The sequence below is a fragment of the Callionymus lyra genome, chromosome 7 (assembly GCF_982586985.1).
Source record: "Callionymus lyra chromosome 7, fCalLyr1.hap1.1, whole genome shotgun sequence".
Classification (NCBI taxonomy): Eukaryota; Metazoa; Chordata; class Actinopteri; order Syngnathiformes; family Callionymidae; genus Callionymus; species Callionymus lyra.
Genome location: NC_141824.1, coordinates 3,814,803 through 3,842,302, shown reverse-complemented (window position 1 = coordinate 3,842,302; position 27,500 = coordinate 3,814,803). Strand labels below are relative to the sequence as shown.

Sequence of the window (27,500 nt, the reverse complement as noted above, 5' to 3'; positions counted from 1 at the left end):
TCACAGGAAGGATTTTATCTTCATCAGGAAACACCTGATGGACATTTTTGAAGCCATTCTATCGTCATCTTTAAGCCAACAGCGCCACCTATTGAACTAAAACTGAAGACCATGCTTCGTGAAGCTTCATCGACACATCAAAAAACTTAAATATACTTGTTGAAAGATAAACAGATGAACTAATAAGAAAATGATCACCGAATTTTCTTTGTCCTGACGTGTCCTTAGAATTTCTAACTTTCCCTTAAGAAGCAAAAAAAAATACCCTACTTTGGCGATCATTTTTGAGGATCTCACTTTTGTTGCTGCACTTGTGTTATTTTATCATTTACACAACATCGTCTTAAGAATTTTTATAACGATTTTTTCTAAGATTCTTTTTTTGTCCAATTTCTTCAGATATTCGAAGACACTTTTGAAAGTAGAGTAATGTCATCCCTTGTTCTTTTCATTGCTACAAAAAAAGAGTGTAGGATAAGATAAAAAAAATACATTATTTCTGCAAAAAGACTGGATCAGTAAGTATTAAGTGTCAAATATTACAAAATAATACCATTAAAACATCAAAACATTGACCGCCGCTCTCTAGCCGATCAAGTTACAAGGTCGTGTTGTATTGTTGGATAATTGCTGGAACACAAACAGAACACGCTGCTGTTTATTTGACTAGTAAACACGTTGTTCCCTCGCAGGGTTTCACGCTGGATTGAAATGCTCGGAACGTTAAGCAAAAACGTGCAGGACTACCTCGTGGAGCGCAAGAGTCGCAGGACCCGACTGGTGACCAAAGATGGCCGCTGCAACATCGAGTACGGCAACATCAAATACAGCAATCACTTCGCCTTCCTCGCGGACTTCTGGACCACCTTCGTGGAGATCCGCTGGCGCTTCGTGCTGTTCTTCTTCATCGCGGCGTTCACGCTCAGCTGGTTCATCTTCGGGCTGCTCTGGTACTGGATCGCTCGCTCCAACGGCGACCTGAAGTGGCAGTCGCCCGCCTCCGATCACGAACACTGCATCGAGAACGTCTACGGACTCACCACGGCGTTCCTGTACTCCCTGGAGACCCAGACCACCATCGGGTACGGCGGGAGAGCGCTCACCCCCCTGTGCCCCGGCGCCGTGGCCCTCCTGATCATCCAGTCCCTCATCGGCGCCATCATCAACTGCTTCATGTGCGGCATCATCTTGTCCAAGATCTCGTTGCCAAAAAAACGGGCGAAAACCATCACGTTCAGCGACATCGCCGTGATCGGACCCAAGCACGGGACCCTCTGTCTGTCCATACGCTTGGCGAACCTTCGCAAGACGCTGATGATCGGGGGCCAGATCTACGGGAAGCTCCTGCGGACCACCAACACCCCCGACGGCGAGACCATCATCATGGACCAGGTGAACATCGAGTTCATGGTGGACGCGGGGAAGGACAACCTCTTCTTCGTGTGTCCGCTCACCCTGTTCCACATCATCGACAAGAGCAGCCCGTTCTTCGAGATGGCCGTGGACACGCTCCACAAGCAGGAGTTCGAGCTGGTGGTCTTCCTGGACGGGACGGCCGAGTCCACCAGCTCGGCCTGCCAGGTGAGGACCTCGTTCATACCTCAGGAGATCATGTGGGGCTTCAACTTCTTGCCCATCATCTCCAGGAGCAAAGAGGGCAAGTACCGAGTGGATTTCTCCAACTTCTCCAAGGTGGTCCCGGTGGCCACTGCCCACTGCGCCTACTGCTTCCACAACATCAAGGGTCACCACCACCACTCCAAAGACGGCCTGGACAACCAGGGCTTCGAGGTCATCGACATCCAGGACAACGATAACAGCACCAAGATGTAGATGTGGAAGGACTGGACCAGAGGTGGTCAGGAGGTCCAACAACACGCAGCACGTTTATGAAACATGTCAAGAAATCCCATGTGTGTCGCTCTTTTGTGTCGAACACGGATCAGAGCGGCCCGTGGGGGGTTCATGGGAACTGTTGTCCGGCCACGCCCGTTACTGTCTGCTCCACCGAAGCAGATCCGTCTGTGGAAGGACCAGGTCAAGGGACAATAGGACGGTATCATCTAAGAAGGACGCGCAGACTCGCATCTTGTAAATAAAAAGAAAGAAATTTTGCTCCGCTTTTGCACAAAAGGTCCGATGAATAAGAAGACGGAAGGATCAAGTGAATGTATTATGTTGTGTGTAAATCTGATCAGGGATGAGTGTCGTGAGAAAGCAGTGAGTATTCATTAACTAAAAATTATATCGCCGCTGTTTTTGGGGGTTAAGCAATACTTGACTAGTAAACAATGAAGTACTTGTAAAAACTAAAATGTCTTTTATTTTGGATTTTAACCAGGAAACTTATTTTGCTTGTTTTATAATTGTTTTGTATTTGATCTATGGGACATGTTGAATACAAGTTATTTTTGCATTGAAACTTTGCATTTGCGTACATGTATAACATTATTATATATATATATATATATATATAATACAGAGTTTTGAATGCCAATAAATATATATATGTATAATTATAGTCAAACCTCTGCAAAGGTTCTCTATGGGGGAGTTTGTTTTTAGCGAACGCTGCTAGGCAATCTGCTAGGCTAGCTTCATCCTACTCCAAAACGAAAACATTTAAAAACATGCAAATACTTCCATACTGTTCGTCTGTAATATTTATCGTGTACTAAAGCCTCCACATGAGATTTTTCTTCCAAAAATTCAACAAGTCTATATTTTCAAGGTTGTTTTTAGCGGACGTTGCGAGGCTATCAGCCTAAATCTTCTCACTTACATTTGCAATGTGTTTCAATGAGGAAAGACTTCAGGAGAGACTAATATTTTCTGCTACAAACATACTTTAAATAAAGATTCATTAAAGTAGTTTCGAAACAGTTCTTCTCATGTCTATACTTCAGTACAAGAGTAAAAGACGAGCAGTATACGGAGGTATTTGGATGTTTTTGGACGAAGATGAAGACGAAGACGACTGAGCTCCAGTCGCTACATTAAAATGAACAAATATTTTTGTCTATAACTCTAAAAAAGAACAGATTACTCTGAAAATAATCCCAACATTAGTGGAGTAGAAAATGAATGAAGTTTAAATTTTGAGTGACTTTAACTCTTCATTTAAACCAAGTATGCTCTGACAATATCTGGAGCTTGATCGTAAATTGGGTATATTTTTGCAGTGTCTTGTTTTTTGTTAGGTCAGTAGGGGGCGCCTTCAGTTTGAAAATGATGTGAAGTTTCAATGAAATGGAGGTTAAAAGCAATAGATCATACAGCAGAGAGAGCGCCATCTAGTGGTCTCTGAGAAGAAGGACACTTGCTTCATGAAGCTTCATCGACACATCAGTAGAGCGTAGAGAGTTGAACTACATCATCGATACATTCATGGAATGTGTTTTATCGCTGACATACTTGAAAAAGAAGAATGTTTTGTGTATTTTAAACTTGAGAAAACAGACCATAGAAGAGGTAAAACATTTATTTTGTCACATTGTTCTATACAAAAAAGCCCTTTTTCAAAAGGATTGACTTCATACATTGCTGGCATGACAATAATACAATAACATTAATTACAATACATTGGTTAATTGCAAAAATTATACACACATATTTATAGATCTATATATTTAATATCATTGCATATATGAAGTAGCACATTTCCCTTTTCATTGATTTCTTCTCGTCTCTGACTTTCCTGACGACAGACGACGAGGTCACTTAAGACACGTTGGAATAAAGCTTGTTTTCGTAGCAGATGATTGACATGTTCCAACACTGGTTGGAAAGACAAGTGTTTTTTTTTTTCTTCTATAACCTGATAAGCTCAGGAAAACTTTTCCTTCGCTCTTTTGGCGTCGACAGTGGAAACAAGAACCAGCTTCACTTGCATCGAGGATATAAAAAAACGACCCCAGAACCGCCGGGATTCATGTCTTTTTGGGAAACTTTCCTGCACGTCCAGGCACACGTGAGTCAACAAGTAAGGCTTTCAGAAGTTGGTACGATAAGAAAAAACATTTAAAAAGTATTGCCCAAATGTACAAATATATAAAAACAAAATAACCGCTTAACTACTTGGCAGAGTGGACTCAAAAAGTTTTGCATTTTTGACCGAGGTCAACTCGTTTTTATCTTTTCGTCTCTTAATACTGTGTCACATATGAAAATATCTCTGCATAATTTATACAGTAAATTGCTTGAATGCCTAGTTAACTGATGCTGATACAATAATACACGATAGGTCTGACAAACGCACAGCGTTTGCGAATCTGAGGATTCCTTTGTTTTCTGCTCCTTTTTACGCTTCATTTGGTCTTCGACGTCCAGAGTCTTTGGTCTTCAAGTGTCCACTCAGAGCAAGATGGTGGAGGAATGTTACGAACTTTTATGAAACACATGAACCGTCATGTTTCAGGATCCAAGGAGAGTTTCTTGTCGCGTCCGTCTGGGCCTCAGACCAGTGAGAAACTATCCACGACGCTAGGACACGCCCCCTTCCCCCCCCACGATAAAACGTACGACTTCACCAACAACACAACACAAATCTCCGTACGACCGGTGAGACAAAGACTTGTTTCAAAATCATAAAATGTCAGATTTTATCAACCAAACTGAATTAATAATAAGCCTATTACAGCCTAGTTTTAGAAAGTTTTGCTGTGTCTCAAATCACATACTTCTCTTAGTACACTAGAAGTTAGTATGCATCAGGATAGTGTACGTACTAACTAGTAACTAATCCTCCACAGATAGTATGTCTCAAATCAAACTCTGCTGCTACACACTAACAGGAAATGACGCGACAGCTTCTTCTTCTACTACTATTTAAGGATGATTTCAAGCAGCTGTAGGAACTCTATCGCCACCTGCTGGCATTAGTTTGGTTTGGATCAAGAAATATGAGAAATATTGACGAGATATTTACGACGGTATCAGCAGCGAAGACGTGTCGTCCTCGTACTGCTACTGAAAATACACCTGGAAGTATATGTATATATATATATATATATATATGAAGTAACTTCCGTTTACAACATCAATGTCACTAAGATGGAGTCGTTTAGTGTAGAAAGTGTCCATCGATCCATACTCAGTTTTGTGTGTGTTTTAGTGACAATTTAGTGTGTATGGAGCACTACATTTACATACTAAGAATTGAGACACACTTATGCACTGAAAAAAAGTACACAAGTATGTGATTTGAGACACAGCTTTAGTCTCTAACCTGCTAGTTAACAGGAAGGTCGTCATATTGATGAAAACTTACTGAAAATTTAATTAAACTTAATTAAATTCTATAAATGTATCAAGAAACTATTTGCATATCTTTAAGAAGGTTTCAGAAAAGTTCTTTGCCATTTTTTACGTTTAAAATCGTCTCCTACTTTTAGATATATTTGCCACGTCAGCAGTTGAGCTGTTTGGTCGTTTTTTTTTTTATTTTAATGTTGTTTTCGCTTCAGAGGATCAACATTAAAAGGAAACTATTTAATGGGAAAAAGGAGTATTTTCCAAATGATGCATCGGCCGTTGGAGGTGAAGGAGCTTCTTCTATGTTTGTCCCGGAATGGAATGTTGGAAGAAGTAAAAAAAAAAGAAAAGCTGTAAAAGTATAAAAGAAGACAAGGAGGAACTGAGGAGGAGCAGGTTATAGAAGACGAATTAAAGGTTGAAAAAACTATATTTCTATAAGAATTTTGAGAAGGAAAAACAAAAAACAATGTGATTTTGAGGATCTGTCGCATTGACCTTCGTTCATAGTTCAAATGATGTGGAAAGAAATGTTAAATACGTGTCAGGGATTTAAATCCAAATGTATAAATCAACTCTTATTGAAGGAGTTCTTAAAAAGAACGATAAAAAAGGAAAGAAAAATGCAAAATTGGCTTCTACACACGTTGAGTCCGTGTGATTTGAGTGACTATTGAGATTTTGTCGTAAGAAAATCTGACAGTTTTTGATTGAGCGGCAGGTCGTGCCTCCATCTTAACGCATTAACGCCGACGCGGTGATCGACCGAACATCTGGAAGCAGCCGAACAACAGCGTGGCGTTAAATACATGTTTCGTGGCCACGGGGTAGAACCTCGGACCCGGTTTGAATTAAGTCGGGAAATTACCCTCAATTACATCGGTTTCCTCGACACTCGCCGAGTCGGCCGTACGACGCGACACGCGACATGTTTTGTTTTTTCTTCCAAGCATCCGAGCCGAACCCGGGTCGACTCTCGACTCTTCTCAAAAAAAAACCTTCCAGTTCCGGAGGATAAATTAAAACTGCAAGTGGCAGATTCCAGTCGCCAGTTTTTTTCACTCAGTGCCGAGAAAGTTCCGTCTGTCGAGGAAAGAGTCACCTTTTGTCCGGTGGATTCCAGAAAAGACCCTCAACGTGGACCAGAAGACGGACCAGAGAAGTGGTGCTGAAGAGAAGCCTCGTGGACAGCGGGAAAAAAAGAGCCGATGATTTACAGCGACGCGTACGTCATGAACTCTGGAGGATGTAGATTGAGACCCATAAATAAAAAGAGGTCCATGTCTGGTATCTGGGGAGTGGGTTGAGGGATTTGGGGGGTTCTTTTCCGACAGAACTTTTGCTTCGGAAGTCTAACTGGGACACGTATACGATAAGAAGGCACAGACACAAAAACAAAGTAAGTAGTATTCCATTCAGAAGCGTCTCGTCTCACAAACACAAAAGCCTTCACGTGGTCGTCGGAGTGCAGCCCTTTAGTGGGTGGTCAGGTAGTTTAATAGTAGGTGCCCAGGTGGGACGGCACGTGGGCGTTGGGGTGGCGAGGCACGTTGGGGTTGGGGTAGATGCCGGCGGCGGGCGAGCCCCAGTACGGCGCCGTCGGTCCGAAGAAGTTGGAGGAGCCGACCGGCATGGACGGAGGGTGCGGGGACACGAAGTTGACCTTCTGCTGGTGGCCGTGGTAGGAGGGCACGTAGGCCAGGTCCGAGGGGTACTTGTACATGGAGGACTCGGTGGGGTGCGGCTGCAGGGCCTGGGCGATGCCGTGGAAGTCGAACTTGTAGGCGTAGCGCTTGCCGTGCACCTTGGTCATGATGTTCTTGTCGTAGTAGTAGCGCAGGGCGCGGCTCAGCTTGTCGTAGTTCATGTTGGGTTTGCTCTTGCGTTCGCCCCAGCGCCGCGCCACCTCGTCCGGGTCCGTCATCTTGAACTCGCCGTTGGTGCCCTCCCAGGTGATGCAGCCGGCGTTGGCGCTGTCGGAGAGGAGCTCCAGGAGGAACTGCCACAGCTGGATCTGACCGGAGCCTGAGAAGCGGGGAAGAGCTTAAGGGAAAGAGTCACGGTTTTAACTTCAACCAAAACTACGAGTCTTACCAGGGTTGGCCAGTCGACTGCTGGTGGGACCGAGGATCTGATACGGATCTGAGGAGGATTTGATGAAACCGTCACTTACGTCCAAGACAACTTTATTTAAAACGTGAGCTCGGACATGAGACGTCCAGAGTTTTAATGAGAAAATGTAACTTTTGTTTCAGATGTGATGAAGCGTCGAACACGAGCTGTTGTTGTTGCTCTTTAGTCGAAAACTTAATTTTAAAAGTATGTTTTTAAAGTTTTAACACGTTTAAATGATAAAGTTAAACATGTATTGTTGTTTTTTAATCAGTAAAAAATGTAAAAAGAAATTTAATCTGTGGTGTTGAAATACAACATGAAATAAAATGACGTTAATAATGTGTTAATGAGTAAAATAAAATACAATAAAATAAAAAATAAACAATCAATTATGATGACATTAAATAAATAAAATATAATTATCTTAAACTAAAGTGAAAATGAAGTGAAGTAAAAAAATAAATAGAAATAAAATAAGTTTAGTAAATAAATTAATGAAATAAAAATGTGTTATTGAAATAAAATATCAATAAAATCTAATGTATAATGAGAAAAATTATATAAATTACAATTTAATAATTCAGTCATTTTTATATATATTTTACATTTAAAAATAAATGAATTGAAATACAATATAAAATAAAATAAATGAGAAAAATAAAATACAGTAAAGTTAAAATACAATAAAGAATCTGACACATAAACTAAAGTGAAGTTTATAACTTGACAAAAGTTGACTTTGAACATGTAGTGAAAAAAAATACATTAAAATGAAACAGGATTAAATTAATACAATATAAATGAAAATGAATGAAATAAAATGGAATTAAATTAATACAATATAAATGAAAATGAATGAAATAAAATGGAATTAAATTAATACAATATAAATAAAAATGAATGGAATAAAATTGTATTAAATTAATACAATATAAATAAAAATGAACGAAATAAAATTGAATTAAATTAATACAATATAAATGAAAATGAATGAAATAAAATTGTATTAAATTAATACAATATAAATGAAAATGAATGAAATAAAATTGAATTAAATGAATACAATATAAATGAAAATGAATGAAATAAAATGGTATTAAATTAATACAATATAAATGAAAATGAATGAAATAAAATGGAATTCAATTAATACAATATAAAACAAAATTAAATAAATAAAATAGGATTAAATTAATACAATATAAATGAAAATGAATGAAATTAAATGGAATTAAATTAATACAATATAAATGAAAATGAATGGAATAAAATGGTATTAAATTAATACAATATAAATGAAAATGAATGAAATTAAATGGAATTAAATTAATACAATATAAATGAAAATGAATGAAATTAAATGGAATTAAATTAATACAACTGATATAAAATATAGTATTTGAAAAGTAAAGTGTTGGCTAAACATGAATATTTGACAAATGTATTTAAAAAATCCGCACATAAAAATGATTTTTTATTTGATTAATTCCAGATAAAGTCGAACAGGACGACAGGTGGACTCACCGGGCTGAGCTCTGGGAGGTTCAGTGGACTTGGTTACGTTCTGAGTCACGACCGGAGAACCTGAAGAACACATTCAACAGGTTGTTTGACATCATTTGATACATTTGATGCACAACGATGTCGCTCGTCTGGTGGTAACGAAACACAAAGACGTGGAAAAGAACGAAGTGAAACATAGTTTGAAGACGAGGCTCATGAACGTGAACAGCTGCTGGTTGTGACTCAGTCGTCTAGACTTTTGAAACTTCGACGTGAACGTGTTATTAGAAGCTTCTGTAAACACACATTATTTATGACGCACTCGTTTATAACACCATTGGCAGAGTTTACTACTTGTTAATAAAATATATCAGAGTCATTATAACAATAAAAAGGTTTAATTTAATATTTTAAATGAAGAAGAATATGACTATTTTAAAAGAAAAATTCAATTTTTTTCAAATAATTAAATTACATTTTTTTTTTTTAATTTAAAATTCGAATTTCAAACTGATTTTTCAATTGTTTAACACAGTTTGATAAGTTTATTTATTAATTTAAATTATATATTAAATAATAATAAATATATTACATAAAAAAACAGTTCAATATTCCTTGTATTCATAGTCTTTAAATTCAATATAAAAATGTTAAAACCATATAAATCGATCAACGAGCTGCTCGATCCAAGTCTCAACCAATCAAGCGACACAAAGACGATCATGTGACGACGTAGAAGCTCATGATCAACTTTGAATGATTTCAATTATAAAAATATAAAAAACAATCAAGAAAAATGTACCCATTTTCAAATTATTTATAATTAAATCTAAATAAAACAAATGAAACATTTTGATATAGAAAGTATATTTGAATCAATAATAAAATAAATAAAATTCTTTACAAATAATAATTAAATTTAAACAATAAAGTCCTTTAATATTGTGACGTCATTGATTGATTAATCAATAAAGTCAAACTAATCTAATCTAAACTTGTTCAATGGATGAAACAGTTTTTGTTTTGAAAAATATTGACATAAATGTTTGTTTAGTTGTAAAATGAGTTATTTATGTATTTATTTTTAATCCATTATAAACATTTGACTTCAGACTGTGTCTCACCTTTAGCGTTGAGCATGTTGTTCGACCAGCCCGTCCGTCGCACAGCGTCGTATGAAGGGTCTGACGAGGGAAGATCCATACGTTAGATTTCCATGAATCACCAATAAATCAAATCAATAAATCAAATCAATAAATCAATCAATAAATCAATCAATAAATCAATCACAGTAGAACATCCGTCTGCTGAACTCTCGTCATGAAGCAACATCTTCCGTCTACAGTTGGACACGAGGCTTGAAACACTCGCTGCAGAGTAACGTTCAACACACACACACTCTTACAAACACACACACACACACACGCACACACACACACACACACTCTTACAAACACACACACACACACATACACACACACACACACGCACACACACACACACACACACACATACACACACACACACACACACACACACACACACACACACACACACAAACACACACTCTTACACACACTCTCACATACACACTCACTCACACGCACACACACACACACACACGCTCACACAAACACACACTCTCACACACACACTCACTCACACACACACACACACACACACACACTCACTCACACAAACACACACTCTCACACACACTCACATACACACTCACTCACACACACACACACACACGCTCACACAAACACACACTCTCACACACACACACACACACACACACACACACACACACACACACACACACACACACACACACACACACACACACACACACACACACACACACACACACACACACACAGTGATCCTGCTTCACTCACTCATCACTGACACGACCTTTAAGTCCAGAGACAACATTATGAACGATTGTGTCACTAGTTACCTGATACTAGATTAACCCTTGTGTCGTCTCTGGGTCAAGGTGACCCAGAGGGGCCCGAAAACAAACATGTGTTTGTGGTATCCCTTGTGTTGTCGCCGGGGTCAAAGGTCAACAACCTCCCTGGCTTCCATAAATACAAATGCAAAAAGCTGGCTCGTTGACCTTTGACCCCTGAGACAACACAAGGGATAAGATGACGACGTTGTCACTTAGGATCATTAATATTATGTCGTTATTGTCGTTTTAACTGTGGTCGTTACTGTTGTAGTTACTGTTGTAATTACTCTTGTTGTTTTCATTGTCATTACTGTTGTCTTTATTGTTGTTGTTACTATTGTTGTTGTCGTTACTGTTGTCGTGATTGTTGTTTGAACTGTTGTTATTGTTTTCTTAACTGTTGTCGTTACTGTTGTTGTTGTTCTCAGCTGTGTGTGTGTGTTCTATCTGTCATTGTGGTTACTGTTGTTGTTACTTTTGTTGTTACTTTTGTTTTTGTTGTTCTCATTGTCATTTTCACTATCAATACTGATGTTGTTATCGTTGTTGTTTCTATTGTTGTCATCATCATTGTTATTGTCATGGTTGCTGTCATGGTCCTTACTTTTGTCGTTAGTGTTGTTGTTACTGTTGTTGTCATTGTTATTATCATAGTTGCTGTCATTGTTGTTACTTTTGTCGTTATTGATGTTGTAACTGTTTTATTGTTGTCATTGTTATTGTTGTTGTCTTAACTGTTGTCGTTTTGTTGTTATAATTGTTGTTCTTGATGTTTATACTAGTATTAGAAATATTAACATAAGTTTAACTATTATATTTATATGTATTTTTATCTGTAAGAATCGCTTATTTAAACATGAATATTAGTCATTACAGTCATTAATATCAACAAAAATAACATCTTATTCGTTTTAAATGTTAGATGGTTGACAACAACATGAGGGTAAATACAGTCAAAACAACAACAACACTAAAAATAAGATGAATTGGTCAAATCATAGTTACATTTCAGTAATAATGTGAACCTAAATACTAGCAAACATTTATTTAACACAAATATCATAATCATTGTAAAGCGAGACATAGAAACGTTAGACTACAGTAGCTCTGCAGGGTCAAAATAGTCGCTATAATTATGTGTAAATGTGATCATGTTTTAAATTTGTCTTTACACACATAAATATATTCTGAAAATACTGATAACATGTCGCCTGACTTATAAAAACTAACTTTATAATAGTGTATTAAACTACTGGTTGTTTCTTTTTCGCCCAAGACAAAGTACATTCGTCGGTTATGAAAATACAACACTGCTCTCTGGCGGACAACAGCGTAATAGCACCAACATTACATTCCATGGTCTAATATTTATAGATTCTTTCTCGTCGCCAGTTTCACTGAACATCACACCGTCAGTGAAATACATTTTTATTTCTAAAGTGTGTTGTTAACTTCGAAGAACAAGTTAATAATAAAATAAAATAGATGTTTTCAGATGAAAATAGATCGTGTCAAACATGAATGGAAGGCCGGCACCGACCGGATAAAAACATCCACCCTGACTTTATAAATAAACCATCAAAGGTCGGAGGTAAAAAAGAGAAAGTGGCGATAAAGACAAAGAACAAGCGGCTCTCGGGGGCCTGTCAGGTTCAATCTGCTGAGGAGCCACGAGGGCCGAGGAGCCGCGACTGGACCAGGGTCCTGAGAGACTCACGTTTCCTGCCGCCTCGCCTGCAGACAACCCCTCTTTGTTTTACTGAACCTTTTTTCCCCTCGTTCTCCCCTCGTTCTCCCCTCGTTCTCCCCTCGCCAGAACCCCCACTACTACGACACTCCACCTTCAGCAGAGGAACAACAAGCCGGAGTGAAGCGAGGCCATTCATGTGATCCACGTGGATCAGCAGAGAAACGAAGACCAGGATGGAGTGAGTGCAAAGACACATAAGAAAGAGGAGAAGGGAAAGAAAAACTTTGGGGAAAAAAAAGCATCAGACACAACACGGGTGAGGAATTTGAAAGAGAAACAAAAGTAGCTTCTGTCGCTCGAGACTCTGGACTCGGTTATTTTCGGTAAAAGAAAAAACAGGAGTCTGAAGACGTTACGAGGACGTCAAGAGTGTCGACTCATGATGGAAGTGTTCGAGACGTTAGACCTCTTTGTCAACACCTCGCTTTTTTCCAAAGCTTTTCCTTCTGAGACTCTGGAGCCAGTTTCCACCCGGGCCTGGGTGTGGTTCTGGTTCTGCTCGTGGGAGACTGTGAGTACAAGACTCGTCAAAACAAGAGACCGAGAACGAGACCACGACGGACAGATGTCCAAGGAAGGAGGACAGTGAAGGAAGGAAGAGGAAGGAAGTTAGGATGGAAGTTAGGAAGGAGAGGAAGGAGGACAGTGAAGGAAGAAAGAGGAAGGAAGTTAGAAAGGAGAGGAAGGAGGACAGTGAAGGAAGGAAGAGGAAGGAAGTTAGGATGGAAGTTAGGAAGGAGGACAGTGAAGGAAGGAAGAGGAAGGAAGTTAGGATGGAAGTTAGGAAGGAGGACAGTGAAGGAAGGAAGAGGAAGGAAGTTAGGATGGAAGTTAGGAAGGAGAGGAAGGAGGACAGTGAAGGAAGGAAGAGGAAGGAAGTTAGGATGGAAGTTAGGAAGAAGAGGAAGGAGGACAGTGAAAGAAGGAAGAGGAAGGAAGTTAGGATGGAAGTTAGGAAGGAAGTTATGAAGGAAGTCAGGAAGGAAGTTAGGAAGGAAATTAGGAAGAAAGTTAAGAAGGAAGTTAGGAAGGAAAGGAAGGAGGATAGTGGAGGAAGGAAGGGGAAGGAAGTTAGGAAGGAAATTAGGAAGAAAGTTAAGAAGGAAGTTAGGAAGGAAAGGAAGGAGGAGAGTGGAGGAAGGAAGGGGAAGGAAGTTAGGACGGAAGTTCGGAAGAAGAGGAAGGTGGAGAGTGAAGGCGGAGGAGGAAGGAAGTTAAGAAGGAGAGGAAGGAAGTTAGGAAGAAAGTTAGGAAGGAGAAGAAGGAAGTTAGGAAGGAAGTTAAGAAGGAGAAGAAGGAAGTTAGGAAGGAGAAGAAGGAAGTTAGGAAGGAGAAGAAGGAAGTTAGGAAGGAAGTTAAGAAGGAGAAGACGGAAGTTAGGAAGGAAGTTAGGAAGGAGAAGAAGGAAGTTAGGAAGGAAGTTAGGAAGGAGAAGAAGGAAGTTAGGAAGGAAGTTAAGAAGGAGAAGAAGGAAGTTAGGAAGGAGAAGAAGGAAGTTAGGAAGGAAGTTAAGAAGGAGAAGAAGGAAGTTAGGAAGGAGAAGAAGGAAGTTAGGAAGGAGAAGAAGGAAGTTAGGAAGGAAGTTAAGAAGGAGAAGACGGAAGTTAGGAAGGAAGTTAGGAAGGAGAAGAAGGAAGTTAGGAAGGAAGTTAAGAAGGAGAAGACGGAAGTTAGGAAGGAAGTTAGGAAGGAGAAGAAGGAAGTTAGGAAGGAAGTTAAGAAGGAGAAGAAGGAAGTTAGGAAGGAGAAGAAGGAAGTTAGGAAGGAGAAGAAGGAAGTTAGGAAGAAAGTTAGGAAGGAGAAGAAGGAAGTTAAGAAGGAGAGGAAGGAAGTTAGGAAGAAAGTTAGGAAGGAGAAGAAGGAAGTTAGGAAGGAAGTTAAGAAGGAGAAGAAGGAAGTTAGGAAGGAGAAGAAGGAAGTTAGGAAGGAGAAGAAGGAAGTTAGGAAGGAAGTTAAGAAGGAGAAGAAGGAAGTTAGGAAGGAAGTTAAGAAGGAGAAGACTGAAGTTAGGAAGGAAGTTAGGAAGGAGAAGAAGGAAGTTAGGAAGGAAGTTAGGAAGGAGAAGATGGAAGTTAGGAAGGAAGTTTGGTATGAAGTTAGGAAGGTGGAGAGTGGAGGAGGAAGAGGAAGGAATTTAGGAAGGAAGTAAAGAAGGAGAGGAAGGAGGATAGAGAAGGCAGAAGAGGAAGGAAGTTGGGAAGGAAGTTGGGAAGGAAGTTAGGAAGGAAGTTGGGAAGGAAGATAGGAAGGAAGTTAGGAAGGAAGTTAGGAAGTGCTGAATAAAACCAAAACAGTAAATCAAAAAAATGATTTGAGCTCTTCCTAGTTCGATTGATGTAAATGATCCTTGTCTTTGTTATGTTTTTATAAACAAACGTATTTCCTTAATCATGCATTTTTACTGTCGCATCAATGATCTCTGTTACTTATCTTATCTTAAACTATTCATTCTACTTTCCCCGTTTAAAAAACATAAAAATAAAAAACAATTTGCGATGTTAATTTATTATATATATTTTAATTTCTATATTTATATAATTGATGAATAATTTGTTTTAATTATTTACTTAGATATTTACTTATAATAATGTACTATATATCTTTTAATAAATTATTTATATGAATGAATAATTTTATTTGTATTCATTTATAGTCTAAATTTATTTTTGTTGTTGTTAGTTTTATTGTGTTTTACTGAATTTAATTGAACCTGAAGTACTGTTGTTATTTTACAACACAAATATTATGTTATATTCATTTATTTAAACACATTTATAAATAATCTCAACATTAATACTTCGACAATACAAATATTTTCTATTAATTTATTTGAAAACATATATATAAATAACCTTAACATTAATACTTTGACAATACAAATATTATTTTCTATTCATTTATTTAAACACATTTATAAATAACCTTAACATTAATACTTTGACAATACAAATATTATTTTCTATTCATTTATTTAAACACATTTATAAATAACCTTAACATTAATACTTTGACGATACAAATATTATTTTCTATTCATTTATTTAAACACATTTATAAATAACCTTAACATTAATACTTTGACAATACAAATATTTTCTATTCATTTATTTAAACGCATATATATAAATAACCTTAACTTTATTACTTTAATAATACAAATATTATGTTATATTCATTTATTTAAACACATTTATAAATAACCTTAACATTAATACTTTGACAATACAAATATTTTCTATTCATTTATTTAAACGCATATATATATAAATAACCTTAACTTTATTACTTTAATAATACAAATATTATGTTATATTCATTTATTTAAACACATTTATAAATAACCTTAACATTAATACTTCGACAATACAAATATTTTCTATTAATTTATTTGAAAACATATATATAAATAACCTTAACATTAATACTTTGACGATACAAATATTTTCTATTCATTTATTTAAACGCATATATATAAATAACCTTAACTTTATTACTTTAATAATACAAATATTATGTTATATTCATTTATTTAAACACATTTATAAATAACCTTAACATTAATACTTTGACAATACAAATATTTTCTATTCATTTATTTAAACGCATATATATATAAATAACCTTAACTTTATTACTTTAATAATACAAATATTATGTTATATTCATTTATTTAAACACATTTATAAATAGCCTTAACATTAATACTCTGAAAAACACAATAAAACTTGTTTAAAGTTTTCTACCTCACGTCGTTCATTCAATATTACATGTTTCAGAGACACAAACCCACACACACACACACACACACACACACACACACTGTGTCCACGGGCACACAGACGCAGACAGTCACACACACACAAGCACATACACACACATTCTTCACACACCCTTCCATAGCGGCTGCATTCCGTGTTTTATACGCTCGTTTATTCATAACATTGCATTTTACACCACAGAGTCTGGAGCAGATTAAGGTTCGTCTCCTGCTGCACGAGCTGCTCCACAGTGTGTTTCCACTGAAGGCAATATCTGGACATCTGGGACGACTGATCTGAGGACATGTCAATAACTGTGGCCCCTCGGGGCCACGTTGCTTTAATGAAGAGTTTTCGTCCAAACAAGCATCTGTCGTGAGCTCGTGTGGACGACTAGAAAGAGTTTATGTCGTGAATGAATGTTGAAGATCGAGCTCATTCAGCGCTGACGGGGAATATGGATTTCTTACGGAGGGGCCACGATACAGTGAGGGGCCACGATAGAGTGAGGGGCCACGATATAGTGAGGGGGCACAATATAGTGAGGGGCCACGATATAGTGAGGCGCCACGATATAGTGAGGGGCCACGATAGAGTGAGGGGCCAAGATAGAGTGAGGGGCCACGATAGAGTGAGGGGCCACGATATAGTGAGGGGCCACGATATAGTGAGTGGGCACGATATAGTGAGGGGCCACGATAGAGTGAGGGGCCACGATATAGTGAGGGGGCACGATATAGTGAGGGGGCACGATATAGTGAGGGGGCACGATATAGTGAGGGACCACGATATAGTGAGGGGCCACGATATAGTGAGGGGCCACGATAGAGTGAGGGGCCACGATAGAGTGAGGCACCACGATATAGTGAGGGGCCACGATAGAGTGAGGGGCCACGATATAGTGAGGGGCCACGATATAGTGAGGCGCCACGATATAGTGAGGGGCCACCATAGAGTGAGGGGCCATCAAACCCTTCAGTTATTTTCTTATTTCATGTTTTCATTTGGAAATGCATTGAAAAAAAATAAAGCTATTTAATATCGTTCATACAATGATCATGAAATGTAAAACTCTTAAGAGGGGCCACAATATATCCTGTAGTTAGGGGCCGTACAAGTGGAACGAAATAAAGGGGGAAGAAAATAAATCCTAGGAAAGTTACAGCAATAAGTTAAATAAGATGAATTATGATGTTAAAAAATATTAGGTTTAATATTAGGGTTTTTTTTGGGTAGAATTAATGTTAATGATCAGTTTTATAAAGTACATGATCAGTTTATAATGTACATGATCAGTTTATAAAGTACATGATCAGTTTATAAAGTACATGATCAGTTTTATAAACTACATGATCAGTTTTATAATGTACGTGTTGATCATGTACTTTATAAACTGATCATGTACATTATAAAACTGATCATGTAGTTTATAAAACTGATCATGTACTTTATAAAACTGATCATTTACGATATAAAACTGATCATGTACTTTATAAAACCGATCATGTACTTTATAAAACTGATCATTTACGATATAAAACTGACTATGTACTTTATAAAACTGATCATGTACTTTATAAAACTGATCATTTATATTATAAAACTGATCATGTACTTTATAAAACTGATCATGTACTTTATAAAACTGATCATTTACATTATAAAACTGATCATGTACATTATAAAACTGATCATGTACTTTATAAAACTGATCATATACTTTATAAAACTGATAATGTAGTTTATAAAACTGATCATGTACTTTATAAAACTGATCATTTACATTATAAAACTGATCATTTACTTTATAAAACTGATCATGTACTTTATAAAACTGATCATTTACATTATAAAACTGATCATTTACTTTATAAAACTGATCATTTATATTATAAAACTGATCATGTACTTTATAAAACTGATCATTTACATTATAAAACTGATCATTTACTTTATAAAACTGATCATGTACTTTATAAAACTGATCATTTACATTATAAAACTGATCATTTACTTTATAAAACTGATCATTTATATTATAAAACTGATCATGTACTTTATAAAACTGATCATTTACATTATAAAACTGATCATTTACTTTATAAAACTGATCATTTATATTATAAAACTGATCATGTACTTTATAAAACTGATCATGTACTTTATAAAACTGATCATTTACATTATAAAACTGATCATGTACATTATAAAACTGATCATGTACTTTATAAAACTGATCATATACTTTATAAAACTGATAATGTAGTTTATAAAACTGATCATGTACTTTATAAAACTGATCATTTACATTATAAAACTGATCATTTACATTATAAAACTGATCATGTACTTTATAAAACTGATCATTTACATTATAAAACTGATCATGTACTTTATAAAACTGATCATTTACTTTATAAAACTGATCATTTACATTATAAAACTGATCATTTACTTTATAAAACTGATAATGTACTTTATAAAACTGATCATGTACTTTATAAAACTGATCATTTACATTATAAAACTGATCATTTACATTATAAAACTGATCATTTACTTTATAAAACTGATCATTTACATTATAAAACTGATCATATACTTTATAAAACTGATCATTTACATTATAAAAACTGATCATGTACTTTATAGAACTGATCATTTACGTTATAAAACTGATCATTTACATTATAAAACTGATCATTTACTTTATAAAACTGATCATTTACATTATAAAACTGATCATATACTTTATAAAACTGATAATGTAGTTTATAAAACTGATCATTTACATTATAAAACTGATCATGTACTTTATAAAACTGATCATTTACATTATAAAACTGATCATGTACTTTATAAAACTGATCATATACTTTATAAAACGGATTATGTACATTATAAAAACTGATCATGTACATAATGTACATGATCAGTTTTTATAAAGTACATGTTCAGTTTTACACGTGTTGAAGTGAGATCTTCCTCTGATGTTGATGGAAGACATAAGTAAACTCAGGTCATATCTTCCAGGTGTCGTCACTGAGCGACGAGTTGAAAAAAGATGCCGTTCCAGGCCTTCATAGAAACCCCAGCAGGACGAGGGGAAATGCTGCTGCAGGGCGTGACCCTCTGCGGTGCCAGTCCAAACACCTGGCGCTGAGAAGCAGGACGAGCCGGGTCAGCGGGCGACAGAACACGCTCTTATCTGGACGACCCGGCGGAGCTGCTGTTGTTCAGAACTCAGACCCGGAGTCGTGGCTTCGTGGTTCTGACACTTATCGAGTGTTTTCCTGGCTCGTCCTGCGAGAGACTATCGTGTTGTTGCAGCGCTAACCTAGAGGATGTGCAGTCTCGCGCTGATACCACAGCGAGAAGGTATCCTGAGGAAAGAGTCGTGGGTGTTGTTGTAGGAAACTTGGATCCGCGTCGAAAATGTTCTGGACGAGGGTTCGATTCAAAAGAACGAAGGAGACGAACGGCAAGAAGAAGAAATTCAAATAGTCATTTTTGTTGATTTTTGTGTCGTAATTTAACTTCCGGCCACTAGATGGCAGCAGTCATAACATCCATCCCAGCTGAAGGAACAATGACACGCCAGACCCTGTCCATGACTGAGGATGAGAGGATACAGTGGACGCCAGGAGGTTTTAAGGCAGATGTTTGGACAAGTTTTGGTTTTCAGTTCAATGTTTATTTTACTGCTTATTTTGTGTACTTTGTAACTCAGGAGACAGAATAATACTTTGATCAGTTAGAACCTTTCGTCTTCGCAAACACTCAACTAGAAACATGTTATATTATACTATAGTAAGAATGTACGGAGATTATGTCGATGCATCTCTTTGATGCAAGGATACATGTATAAACTGTAGGGAGATAATCCACCGTGGATTTGATCTTGTCCGATACCTTCGTCTTCATTGTGAGTCAAAGCCATTCAAACCCTCACATCCCGACACTTGAGAGTTTAAACGCTACAGGAAGGAAGGAACGATTTCATACCTTCTTTGGCGGCGAGACGAGGTGACGGGTCAGCGTGAGCGGGAGTGTTGTACGATAACGATGAGCTACCTGGAAGTAAGAGATGGAAACATCAGTGATCGTCAAACGAGAAAACAACCAGTGACGCGTTGATTCACCCTCATAGAACTGTCGTGTAATGATATGATGATGTCATGATACAGTGTCGTGATACAGTGTCATGATACAGTGCCATGTTACAGTGTCATGATACAGTGTCATGATATAGTGTCAGGATATAGTGTCATGTTACAGTGTCATGATACAGTGTCATGATACAGTGTCATGGTACAGTGTCATGATACAGTCATGATACAGTGTCATGATACAGTGTCATGTTACAGTGTCATGATACAGTGTCATGATATAGTGTCAGGATATAGTGTCATGTTACAGTGTCATGATACAGTGTCATGGTACAGTGTCATGATACAGTCATGATACAGTGTCATGATACAGTGTCATGTTACAGTGTCATGATACAGTGTCATGATATAGTGTCAGGATATAGTGTCATGTTACAGTGTCATGATATGTGTCATGGTACAGTGTCATGATACAGTCATGATACAGTGTCATGATACAGTGTCATGTTACAGTGTCATGATACAGTGTCATGATATAGTGTCAGGATATAGTGTCATGTTACAGTGTCATGATACAGTGTCATGATACAGTGTCATGGTACAGTGTCATGATACAGTGCCATGATACAGTGTCATGTTACAGTGTCATGATACAGTCACGATAGTGTCAAAATACAGTGTCATGATACAGTCATGATACAGTGTCACGATACAGTGTCACGATACAGTGTCACGATACAGTGTCGTGATACAGTGTCATGATACAGTTATGATACAGTTATGATACAGTGTCATGATACAGCGTCATGTTACAGTGTCATGATACAGTCACGATACAGTGTTACGATACAGTGTCATGATACAGTTATGATACAGTGTCATGATACAGTGTCATGATACAGTGTCATGATACAGTGTCATGTTACAGTGTCATGATACAGTGTCATGATACAATGTCATGTTACAGTCATGATACAGTCATGATACAGTGTCACAAGATGAAACTCTTAGGTTGGAAAATCAGGTTTAGTTGAGTTAGTTGATCTGAGCTGAAGATGATAAAACAGCGACATCTAGTGGCCTTTCAAAATAATGACAGTGTATCATGATACATTGTCTTCATCACAGAGCTGTTCCATGAGGCATTTTGACCTATTGCTAGTTAGTATATTACAATTTTTAAGTTAATGTCTTCAAATATATAAAAAAGTATATTTTTAAAGGTGGCGCTATTGTGCATTTGTATTACTGTATCATGATACATTGTGTATTACTGTGTCATGATACATTGTGTATCACTGTGTCATGATAGTTGGGTATCACTGTATCACGATACAGTGATACACACAGGCACCCCTAGTTTGAAAATTATGCCAGGTTTAATTTCATTATTAGGTTGTTTAAATCAACTAAGAGTGCCATCTAGTGGATACACGAAGACAGTGTATCATGATTCATGAGGCCTCATCAACCCATCGCTAGTTAATATGTAACCATTGTTAAGTGAATGTTTAAAAGAAAAATACATTAAAAATGATTAGTGGTGGGTTGATGAGGTTTCATGATACATTGTCATGGTTTGTCACGGGTCACAAGGTGGCGCTATCATTTTGTAAAATGAAATTAGTTGAATAAATACTTCCAAAAACAGAGAGTGCCATCTAGTGGCCTTTTAAAAATTAAGACAATGTATCACGATACAGTGTCTTTACTACAGATCTGTTTCATGAGGCATCATCGACCCATCACTAGTCAATACATTACACAAGAATCACACTTGTTACTTTTCAACCTTTTGCTCATAAAATAAACCTACACTAAGACCAATAGGGGGCAGTATATTGAAACCTGATGATGTTGGAGCCAAAGATATTAAAGTAAGGGGGTCCGTGGTATCATGATACAGTGTCTTTAGATGCCTGTTCTGTTATTATCAACACATGACGAGGGTCCTGAAAGAAAACTTCATTGAGACCAATAGGGGGCAGTATATTAAAATCTGAAAGTTTGAAAATGATGTTTACTGAGCCAAAGATATTAAAGCAAGGGGGTCCCTGGTATCATTTGATACCTGTTATTATCAACTAATACAAGCATTACAAACACATGACGAGGGTCCTGAAAGAAAACTTCATTGAGACCAATAGGGGGCAGTATATTAAAATCTGAAAGTTTGAAAATGATGTTTACTGAGCCAAAGATATTAAAGCAAGGGGGTCCCTGGTATCATTTGATACCTGTTATTATCAACTAATACAAGCATTACAAACACATGACGAGGGTCCTGAAACAAAACTACATTGAGACCAATAGGGGGCAGTATATTAAAATCTGAAAGTTTGAAAATGATGTTTACTGAGCCAAAGATATTAAAGCAAGGGGGTCCCTGGTATCATTTGATACCTGTTATTATCAACTAATACAAGCATTACAAACACATGACGAGGGTTCTGAAACAAAACTTCATTGAGACCAATAGGGGGCAGTATATTAAAATCTGAAAGTTTGAAAATGATGTTTACTGAGCCAAAGATATTAAAGCAAGGGGGTCCCTGGTATCATTTGATACCTGTTATTATCAACTAATACAAGCATTACAAACACATGACGAGGGTCCTGAAACAAAACTTAATTGAGACCAATAGGGGGCAGTATATTAAAATCTGAAAGTTTGAAAATGATGTTTACTGAGCCAAAGATATTAAAGCAAGGGGGTCCCTGGTATCATTTGATACCTGTTATTATCAACTAATACAAGCATTACAAACACATGACGAGGGTTCTGAAACAAAACTTCATTGAGACCAATAGGGGGCAGTATATTAAAATCTGAAAGTTTGAAAATGATGTTTACTGAGCCAAAGATATTAAAGCAAGGGGGTCCCTGGTATCATTTGATACCTGTTATTATCAACTAATACAAGCATTACAAACACATGACGAGGGTCCTGAAATACAACTTAATTGAGACCAATAGGGGGCAGTATATTAAAATTTGAAAGTTTGAAAATGATGTTTACTGAGCCAAAGCTATTAAAGCAAGGGGGTCCCTGGTATCATTTGATACCTGTTATTATCAACTAATACAAGCATTACAAACACATGACGAGGGTCCTGAAACAAAACTTCATTGAGACCACTAGGGGGCAGTATATTGAAACCTGATGATGTTGGAGCCAAAGATATTAAAGTAAGGGGGTCCGTGGTATCATGATACAGTGTCTTTAGATGCCTGTTCTGTTATTATCAACACATGACGTGGCTCCTGAAAGAAAACTTCATTGAGACCAATAGGGGGCAGTATATTAAAATCTGAAAGTTTGAAAATGATGTTTACTGAGCCAAAGATATTAAAGCAAGGGGGTCCCTGGTATCATTTGATACCTGTTATTATCAACTAATACAAGCATTACAAACACATGACGAGGGTCCTGAAACAAAACTTCATTGAGACCAATAGGGGGCAGTATATTAAAATCTGAAAGTTTGAAAATGATGTTTACTGAGCCAAAGATATTCAAGCAAGGGGGTCCCTGGTATCATTTGATACCTGTTATTATCAACTAATACAATCATTACAAACACATGACGAGGGTCCTGAAACAAAACTTCATTGAGACCACTAGGGGGCAGTATATTAAAATCTGAAAGTTTGAAAATGATGTTTACTGAGCCAAAGCTATTAAAGCAAGGGGGTCCCTGGTATCATTTGATACCTGTTATTATCAACTAATACAAGCATTACAAACACATGACGAGGGTCCTGAAACAAAACTTCATTGAGACCAATAGGGGGCAGTATATTAAAATCTGAAAGTTTGAAAATGATGTTTACTGAGCCAAAGATATTCAAGCAAGGGGGTCCCTGGTATCATTTGATACCTGTTATTATCAACTAATACAAGCATTACAAACACATGACGAGGGTCCTGAAAGAAAACTTCATTGAGACCAATAGGGGGCAGTATATTAAAATCTGAAAGTTTGAAAATGATGTTTACTGAGCCAAAGATATTAAAGCAAGGGGGTCCCTGGTATCATTTGATACCTGTTATTATCAACTAATACAAGCATTACAAACACATGACGAGGGTCCTGAAACAAAACTTCATTGAGACCAATAGGGGGCAGTATATTAAAATCTGAAAGTTTGAAAATGATGTTTACTGAGCCAAAGATATTAAAGCAAGGGGGTCCCTGGTATCATTTGATACCTGTTATTATCAACTAATACAAACATTACAAACACATGACGAGGGTCCTGAAACAAAACTTCATTGAGACCACTAGGGGGCGGTACATTGAAATCTGAAACACCGTTTTTGTTTTAAAGGTCGTCCTGATGATTTAAACCCAAAAATAAAAAACCGACGCGGCCACTTGTGCACAATCAATCTGTTGTGGACGTGAAAAGAAAAAAAAAAACTCCCGGGCCTGTCATTAGTTTAACTGCGAGCGCGAATCGCTACATCACGACGGCCTATTCATTTCACCTTATGAAGCAGAACTGTGCGACTGCATTCCTGCACTTACGCAGGCACCCTGGGCGGCACCAAAACGCTCTTAATTTTAGCTGCCCCAGGCATAAATCAGCGAGTGGAAAAACAGACCCAAAAATGCACAGAGAAAACACAAGAGCTGAGACGTGGGGAGATCCAGAACCCAGGCCTGGAGGTGAGCAACACCAACCCATGATGAAGACTCGGGTCTGGACGTCGGGGAGCTGGAGATGGGGGGGCGGCGAGGGGGCGAGGGGGGGGCCAAGGGGCCCGGGGTGGCAGACCAGAGGTCTGTTATTTTAGGGGGGTATATATGCTCCACAAAATGTATCCTAACCTCTTACCCCTCACCCCTCTCGCGGTCCCACCTACTCCACGACACCCCCAAGGTTCTGGGTCTAGTTTGGAAACCTCGGGGGCCTCAGAACAGGGGAGCCATTGTATCCCCGGCCCCGGGGTCCCCGCACGGCAATCAAACGCAGCCCCTCGTACGAAAATAATTCCTTCACGTGGAGCGTGAGTGCGAGCGAGCCACCAGAGCGCCCTGATGGAGGGCGTAAGAGAAACGAGGTACAGAGACGTGGACAAGGGGGGGGGGATGTGAACCCTCGTCCTACCGTGGGCCACATGTGGGCCGAGACCCAGACAGGCAAACAGGCAGCATTGCTGAGAAAAACCTCAGAGCGGCCCACAGAGAATCCAGAGCGGAGGGCGGGAGAGACCGGGACAGCTGATGGTTCGCTGGAGAGTCTTGGCTTCGACTATTTATCTGGACGCCGTCGTCTTCCTCGCTCGGAAAAAACAAACAAATAATCTGACGACACGGTGGGAGAACTGGCCCGAGACCCAGACCCTCAGACTTCATTACATAACGTTCCACAAACGTTCTGTTCCCGCGTCTGATCCGGTTCTTCCCGAGGATTTTTTTTTAAAAAACGAGTCCAACAAGGGCGTGTCCCGGGACATCTTCCCTAATGGAGTCGCTGTTTATTCTACGGCGGTCACATGATAGCATCACCTCTAGCATGTGGCGAGTCAACAAACGAAGGGTCCCGCTGGTCCCGGAGGGAGCCAGATGGACGTCGGCCAACGCGACGTTATTATCGTTTGGCTTGCATGTCTGAGGAGATGAAGATTTGCTCTCGATGACTCCAATTAGAAGGAAATGGTTAAAAAAAAATGGAATCTGCTCGACATCGCTCGGTGAAACGAAGGAATCCGTGGAAACACAAACGTTTATGGCGTTAATCGTCTTCATTTAACAAATATTTCCCCTTCGTTGATGAAAATATCAGAGTTGGGCAGTTAAAGGTCCTCAGGGCCACATTTTATAAAGTGTAAAGCGGCGAATAATCTAAAATCAAGTAAAAAATACCAACTTAAGATTGTAAAAAAAAGGTAATAAATACTTGATTGTATTGTGTGAAATACAAATAATATATAATAATGTGTATCATTGTACATGTAACACTTTCCTTTCTTGTCATATGTACACACACTTTTTTTCTAAATATATTTTTATATTCACTTTAATATTCAACCAGGCAATAATACTAGTCAAAAAATGAAAATTAGTGCTAAAACAAAAACCCTATATAATCATTTTTAGACACAAGAGATGAATAATAGAAATAAAACTCTCAGTTTCTTCATCTCATGACGCCACATAAATAGATAATAATAATAATAAAATAAATACAGTCAATACACATGTGGTTGGCAGTAGAAAAAAGTCGCTTGTTCATGCACACAATCACGCACTGATGGCAGTAGGCTGCGACGCAGGGTTAGGTGACACAATCCATCTGGAGCTGGGATTGAACCTACAACCTCTCCACCGTCTGGCATCTTCTATCCTTTCCTCGCTGTATGGACTTGAGGTGGGGACGAAGGTGGTCCCGCCATCATGTTTCAAACCCACATGAAGTCAAATTTAAAACGGTTTCACCACATGTTTTTCTCCCAGATCTGTAGTTGTTCTCTAGTCTCAGCTCTGAGTTCTGGTACATGGACCTTCACAGGAGCCTTTATGTTGCCGGCAGGTTCTGGAGTTTAATGATTGAGGGTGATTTACCAAGACTGCACGCTTGAGCAAGAGCGACAAAGGCACACGAACATATTAAGCAAATGTAACAACAACAAAAAACATACAATTATAATCAAACAATTTTCAACAATAATCAAACAATATTTACATATATATATATATATATATATATAAATATATATATATATATATATATTTATATAGATAATGATAGTAAAACTCAGTAAGAAAGAATAGTGTCTTGTTTCCTGCTCACATGCAGCAGCGACTCTCGGCTCAGCTCCAGACCATTGAGCTCCTGCTCCAGTGATAATCTGCCAATAGAAAGAACTAATGCAAGGAGAGCTCAATAAAAATGTTGGGAGAGAGAGAGAGAGAGAGAGAGAGAGAATGAGAGAGAGAGAGACAGAGAGAGAGACAGAAAGAGAGAGAGAACTCCAGACCTCCTTTTTTCCCTACTCAGCCTTTGAGGCCAGATGTTTACGGTCTGTGTAAACCATTGAGGG

The 27,500-nt window shown here is 37.9% G+C and overlaps 2 protein-coding genes across 6 annotated transcripts in view; one reads left to right on the top strand and one right to left on the bottom strand.

Moving 5' to 3' along the window:
• Positions 1-2,422, top strand: part of LOC148074643 (ATP-sensitive inward rectifier potassium channel 1-like) — a 3,946-nt gene extending 1,524 nt beyond the window's left edge. Inside the window, exons 2-3 of one of the 2 annotated variants that reach the window (XM_087795738.1) lie at positions 693-1,581; positions 1,647-2,422. In XM_087795738.1, the coding sequence (XP_087651864.1) occupies positions 712-1,581; positions 1,647-1,817 (1,041 nt within the window). In that variant the 5' untranslated portion in view covers positions 693-711 and the 3' untranslated portion in view covers positions 1,818-2,422. Of the gene's footprint in view, positions 1-692 lie in introns of both variants that reach the window. The other variant, XM_087795736.1, reaches the window with a different exon arrangement.
• Positions 2,423-3,465: 1,043 nt separating this feature from the next.
• Positions 3,466-27,500, bottom strand: part of fli1 (Fli-1 proto-oncogene, ETS transcription factor) — a 49,594-nt gene continuing 25,559 nt past the window's right edge. For all 4 annotated transcript variants that reach the window (XM_087795730.1, XM_087795731.1, XM_087795733.1 and 1 more), the window contains 5 exons: positions 20,345-20,413; positions 9,996-10,055; positions 8,893-8,952; positions 7,348-7,395; positions 3,466-7,278 (listed from right to left, as the gene is read on the bottom strand). In XM_087795730.1, coding sequence (XP_087651856.1) covers positions 6,749-7,278; positions 7,348-7,395; positions 8,893-8,952; positions 9,996-10,055; positions 20,345-20,413 — 767 coding nt within the window. In that variant the 3' untranslated portion in view covers positions 3,466-6,748. The remainder of the gene's footprint in view (positions 7,279-7,347; positions 7,396-8,892; positions 8,953-9,995; positions 10,056-20,344; positions 20,414-27,500) is intronic.